General features: G+C 38.2%; 1 protein-coding gene across 4 annotated transcripts in view; it reads right to left on the reverse strand.

The window, feature by feature from the left end:
• Positions 1-6,357, reverse strand: part of rnf34b (ring finger protein 34b) — a 27,786-nt gene that overhangs the window by 5,652 nt on the left and 15,777 nt on the right. For 3 of the 4 annotated variants that reach the window (XM_024299821.1, XM_024299818.2, XM_024299817.2), the window contains exons 3-6: positions 4,646-5,128; positions 1,471-1,533; positions 1,159-1,360; positions 1,040-1,063 (exon numbers count right to left, since the gene is read on the reverse strand). In XM_024299821.1, coding sequence (XP_024155589.1) covers positions 1,040-1,063; positions 1,159-1,360; positions 1,471-1,533; positions 4,646-5,128 — 772 coding nt within the window. The remainder of the gene's footprint in view (positions 1-1,039; positions 1,064-1,158; positions 1,361-1,470; positions 1,534-4,645; positions 5,129-6,357) is intronic. The other variant, XM_024299819.2, reaches the window with a different exon arrangement.

Here is a 6,357-nt window from a genome sequence, read left to right on the forward strand (position 1 = left end):
GCTGCTGAAATGCTAATTTGTGCCCCAAAATGCTAATTCCCGCAAGGAAATTTTAATTTGTGTGCACTAAATGCTAATAAAATACACATTTGCGCCCAAAAATGCAAAATTATGCAAACAAAGTGCTACCATGTGTGCAGTAAATGCTGCTGCAATGCTAACTTGTGCCCCAAAATGCTAATTTACGCTAATAAAATATTATTTTGTGTGCAGAAATTCAGAATAAAATATGCATTTTTGCCCAAAAATGCTAATTTATGCTAAAACTGCTAACTTGTGAAGTAAATGCAGCTGAAATGCTAATTTGTGCCCCAAAATGCAAAATTAGGCCAATAATATGTTAACTTGTGTGCACAAAATGCTAATAGAATACAAATTTGTGCCACAAAATGCAAATTTATGCTTACAAACTGCTAATTTGTGAGCAGTAAATGCAGCTAATAATATAATTCTCGCCCCAAATTGCTAATTCATGCAAATAAAATTTTAATTTGCGTGCACAATTTGCTAATAAATTAAGTTTTCTTCTTTCTGTCCCCTTTCATTTTTTTTTACCACCGACAAGAGTATTGTGAATTTTTTTATTCTGTGCTATGAAATAAAAAAAGAAAACAAAACTAAATGAAATACTAATTTGTGCCAACAAAATGCTTACCTGTGTGCAGAAAATACTAATGAAAAAATAACTTGTGCTCAAAAATGCTAATTTATATCAACAAAGTGCTAATTTGTGTTAAAAAAAATCTAATTTATAAAAACTGAATGCTAATTTGTGAGCAGAAAATGATAATTTGAGTGCAGAAAATGTTGCAAAAATGCTAATTCGTGCTCAAAAAAGCCAATTTGTGTGCACAAAATGCTGCTAATATGTGCACCTTGTGAGCACTAAATGCTAATGTGTGGCCACAGATAATTAATTTGAGGGGAAAATTAATATATATATATTTTGAGTGACATGTCCAGAGCTCTGTACAAAAGTGACAAGGAAGTAAATATTTTTCCTAAAAAGAGGTTGTTGGCTAGCTACTGAAGGAATTACCTGCTGTTATGCTCACGTTTTCCACTAAAAGCAAAATACAAAGACGAGGACAGGTTAGTAATGCTAAAACATCCTGAAGATACATGAAAAAAAAAAATAGAAAATGAAGGTGTTTTTACAGGATTTCCTGTTCTGCTCGTTCTCCCTGTAGAGGCGATGCACTCGCTCCAGCAGCTCCCACTTTTCACAGCAGCCAGAGTAATTGACAAAGTTCCTGGCCAGAATCTCCTTCAGCTGGCGCACGGAGAGGTTCTCTATCGCCTCCTCGTTGTCAAGGTCCGACAGCGAGGCTCTGATCCTCCTCTGCGTGGCTGGGCTGACCTACAATTCACACAGGAGCAGAGCAGGGATCACTGACTCAGCAGACGGACTAAAATGGCTTTTAGGATAATGAATAATCAGCTCTGGAGGTTAAAAGCAGGGGAGCACACCTCTAAGATGTTTTCAGAGTTCTCCAGGTTCAGGAGAGAGGCGGTCGGAGTATCCTCGTGCTCCTGCGTGAGAAGAGAAGCCAGTTTTAGTCACGTCAAGATGAGAAAATAGGGTTAACAAAATCAGGATTTTGATCATATATAAGGTAACAAGGCTGAAGGGAATTTATTCAGGAGTAAAATGAAATTTGAGTTTGAACTTTCATGCTTTATTGGTAGGACACCTGCTGCCTGTTTTCCGCTCTTCCGAGCTCATCTCACGCCGAATCAGAGGAAGCCTTGAAGTTTCTGCTTCTCTGCAAACAGGAGGATGTCTAAACACAGTTTACCACAGTCCAGCTCCTTAAATAACCATCAAGATTGCTTAATACATCTTTTTGATTGATATCTTCAACTGGAATGACGTTTTAAAACGATTCACTTAAACAGGACGATTTTTCTTTTTGCGACTCCTAGAAAAATGTCTATTTCTTCTTTCACCTTCACACAAACATAAAAACCTGGCATGTCAGAGTTTGGGTACCTCAGAGCCGCACAGCAAACACTTTCATCCAAACCGCACAACAAAACACTGTTTTCCTCTGAAGACGATGTGTTAATAATGGATCTGTCAGTGTGGCGGAGCCACAAGCTCTGCACTCAGTCGAGACTCCTCGGAGAGTCAAACCTCACCGGAACCAAACCATTTTTTATTTTTTCTCCTTTGGACTTGAAGAGATTTTGTTTCGCTTCTAGACATACAAGAAAGCTCTCGAGGCGACAAAAAGCTGCACGTTTGGTGTTATTTATTTGAACGGAAAACGCTCAGAAGTGTGTTTTTGTTCAGAACTCGGAGTGATGTGGAGAACCGTGGAGGAATACAACTAAGAAAAGATCAAAATAGGAATAAAAATGAGGCAAAAATGCACCATGCAAGTGATACAGCTAGAGATGTAAGCACTACTTTGAAATAAAAAAAATAATTTCATAAAAAAAACACAAATTGATATTAGAATTTTGTTTCAAAGAGAAATCTTTCAGGTATAATAACATCAATTAAATTATAGTTCACTTTATTATGTCTATGCTCAAATATTTTTACTATAATTACACTCTAGTTTTATTATTGATTGATTGATTGACACAAACATAAATCTTTCATAGTTTACACATCGTGACTTCCTTTCCACAGAAAGCCTCCGACTGCTATTTCAGCTGTTTTCATTAGAACAAATGAACGTTATCATCGCATTTTGCAGATGTTTCTAATGTGCAGCCTCGGCCTTAATTAGAGCCTGTTCATTATTCAACTTGGATGAATAGTTTGGAAATTACAGCTCATTATTTCTTCATCAGTCAAGATCTGGGCTTGATTTCAACTGAGCTGTTGCTGTAAACTCATAACAATGAGGGTTAATGAGCTCCCCAAAAAGATAATAAATAAAATTGGGCAGCAATAAAATGTAAACAAATAAAAAAAAGAAAATAGATGCTTTAGTAAAGAAATTTTCTGAGCCTAATTCATAGTTTGGGATGCAGAAACACCATTAAAAGTGAGAGGACTAATAGTGTTTGGAAACCAGATGCATGCTTGAACAGAAGACTGTCTAGAGGAGCAGCATCTGGGTCTGATCCCTGTTATGACCAGCAGAAATATGCAATTTAAAATTCAGCAAAAATGATTGGACGATGCTCCACATTACAGACGGACCCAAAATGAAACTGCATTGCTCTGGTTGGAGAAGCCGACCTGCAAGGCCGGAAGTTCCAGCCAAGTCAGTATTATTCTTGGGAAGACAAATAACCTCATACTGTAACAAAATAAAAAATAATTAGCAAATTGACTTAAATGTATTTGTTCAGACACAATCCCCAACTTTTAAAAAGAGAAATAAATAAAAGTATAAATACACAACGTCAATAAAAAGCTCAAAAGTCAATCAAAGCATGATTATTTCATAAGCATTCTTTTGATTATAATCAAAATTTTAGAAAACTGTTGTCTTCTAGTTCATAGTTTCTGCAGAAAGGCAGTAGTTCATTAGAAATGTGCTGCTGGTGGGGAGCAAGCTCACCCTACTTCCCGACATCCATCTGTTTACATGCTCACCGGTTAGCTTACGGCCCTTCACAACTCCAACCTAACATCACCGGAGCAACAAAAACGGCGAGCAATAAAGTTTGGAGCCAGATTCCAGCTCAGACGAGGAAAGCAAAGACTTTCATGGATGTATTTGTCTACAAGTGGATGCATCAGAATGGAGAGGAGCTGCTAATTATAGCTTCTACGTCACATCTATAAGCTTTTCCAAATTTCATTTTTGCTCCTGATTGAAACTGATTTGAATAAATTAGGTTTATATTTTATTTTCTTTATCCATCATGAGAAAAAAGCACAAAAAACATGATTTTTACCAAAGTGGGTCATTAAATTGGGATAAACAAATAAAGGGATAAACATTAAAAACAGATTCAAGGCTAAACTGAAAACAAAACTGTATTTTGGAAATATTCAGCTAAAATTTGAATCTTCCTATTTATTTCCTTAAATGCTGCATAGATTGAAATCTCACCCTAAACAGGCAGCAGCTCTGCTGTTTCAGCTTGTGAATGTTTCACTGCTCATTTACTGTATTTAGCCTGCTTTGTGGCCCTCAAGAGACCTTGATTTAGGTTTTTGTGTCAAAAATAAATAACTTTCAAACATCACATTTCAGGATGAGCGTCTCGCTTCGACGGCTCTCTTCCGTGGTCGCAGATGCGACGCTGTAGGGATTTTTGAAGCTTGTTACATAAGAGACTCAGCCTCTGTAACAAACCTAAAAAAAAAAATAGAAAAGGCGAGCGGCTTAAGCTGCCACACTGGCTGGTCAGAGGGCTCCGCGGTCACACACGGCCAACGCAGCTGCTTGTGGGAGTCACATGGATGCAGAGCTGAAGCCTGAAAATCCTCCGGAGTAAAGTGGATTTCCAGGCTTCATTCATGACAAAGCAGAGGGAGTCTGAGCACACGGAAGCTGAGGAGCAGGAAGTCGTGTTTGTTTGTCTGACTTGGAACAGAAGAAGATTGTAGATGAGCTGATTTCTCTTTGAAACTAATTATTTTGGACAGAATGAGGGCAGATGTGGAGGAAGGACGACGCGGGTTGATGAGGCTTGTGGGTGTGTGCGCACAGCTGATTGGGAGTACACAAACCTGGCTGGTGGTCCCTGAGCTGTCGCTCGGGCTGAGCGCGTCCCCCTGAGAGACGGACAGGACCGACTGTTCAGAGGCGGAGCGAGTGGCGCAGGGGGGCGAGGCGGCGTGCGAGTGGGGGAGCGAGTGCAGACTGTCTGTGTCAGCTCCCCCTTCCTCTTCCTCCTCATGCGAGTCCTCCTCCTCTTCGTCCGACTCCTCCTCCTCCTCCTCTTCCTCCTCCTCCATCACCGGTCTGGGGCTCTCCCGCGTCCTCTGATGACACAGCACCAGGTCCACCAGGTCCTCCTTCTCCCTGCAGGTGTCGGTGGGGATGTTGCGCAGCAGCAGGTACTGGCGCAGGTCCTTCACTCGGAGCTGCATGAGGCGAGGGCGCTGGAAGGCTGTGCCGCGGAGCAGGTGGCAGGTCGTGCAGCAGCGCAGGTTCTCCTGCAGCACCGAGCACAGAGCGCAGAAGCTCTTCTTACAATCACAGCAGATGTGCTGCGGAGGGAAAAACACATCAGTTATTCCTTTTCATTTCAGACGCCAAACTTCATCTTTAAGCTGCTTGACTTCAAATCTTCAAACTTTAAAAATTAAAGAAAGATTTCAATTTAGGGCGTTGCATGTGGAAAACAATTAGTTAAAAAACTATATTCAAAAAACGTGTCAAAGAAGAATTATTACAAAAACACAACTAATAATGGTTTAAAAAAATAAGATTTTTTTATTTTTTAATGCTATTTTCAACTGATTTTGATGTTTAGATGCTGCAAGTTACTTTGAGTAACAATGTGTACTTCATTCTGCTCCCTTTCATTTCCCCTGTATGAGGTTATTTTATTGTTTTATTATGTTCTTGTAGAAATTAAATTAAAAAAAAATAGAAAAAAAGCAATTTATAAAATAATGTATATTTTTAATTAAGTGATTAACAGGTACCACAGCAGTTTTAACAAATTATAATGCAGAGGAATTACAAAAATACTATTAATTTATGCTTAAACTAATTGGAAAAAATAGTTTTGAAAAGTGCTAATTTATCATTATAATGAAAAATACACAATAATTTTGGCATATAAATAGGTAATTTCTAGGGTCCAAAAAAATGTAACAAATTAATCCCAAACCTGTAAAAAAAACTCATCGGGATTATTATTATTTTTTTAGTTACAGTATTTGCCGAATACAACATCTGCAAATAATCACAACATGAAATACCACAAGAACGTTTATTTTTCATTAATGCTGTGAATCGATTAAAGAACATTTTTGTGTAATAATAATGTTTTACTATGTAATTTTCTTATGACAATATGCGACTTCTGAACAAAAACAGGCCAGAGAGAAAATGTTTCCTTCACCTTTACAGTCTGAAATGTTTTAATTTATAAAGTGTTAACCCAGAAGTGTAAATTCTGAGCACAAAATACATCAACAGTAAGATAAGCAGAACTCTAGACTTTTATGTCTGCAGTATTACTCTAAGAAAACAAAGATGCTGACATAAGAAACGAACAGAAATAAAAAGTCTGATCACAAAACCCAAACTCTCTATATGCACGACCTGCTTTGCAAAAAGACTTTTCTTCATTTTCTGGACAAAAACAAGCGATAAGAGGTGAACTTTCTCTCTGAACTGATGCTTTATTTAACTTATCGTGATGATCAGTATTTCCTTTGCCGCTTCCATTGTAGCTCAGCTACACGGTGTCGTGTTACCGTATCAA

The sequence above is a fragment of the Oryzias melastigma genome, linkage group LG12, assembly GCF_002922805.2.
Source record: "Oryzias melastigma strain HK-1 linkage group LG12, ASM292280v2, whole genome shotgun sequence".
NCBI classification, from domain to species: Eukaryota; Metazoa; Chordata; class Actinopteri; order Beloniformes; family Adrianichthyidae; genus Oryzias; species Oryzias melastigma.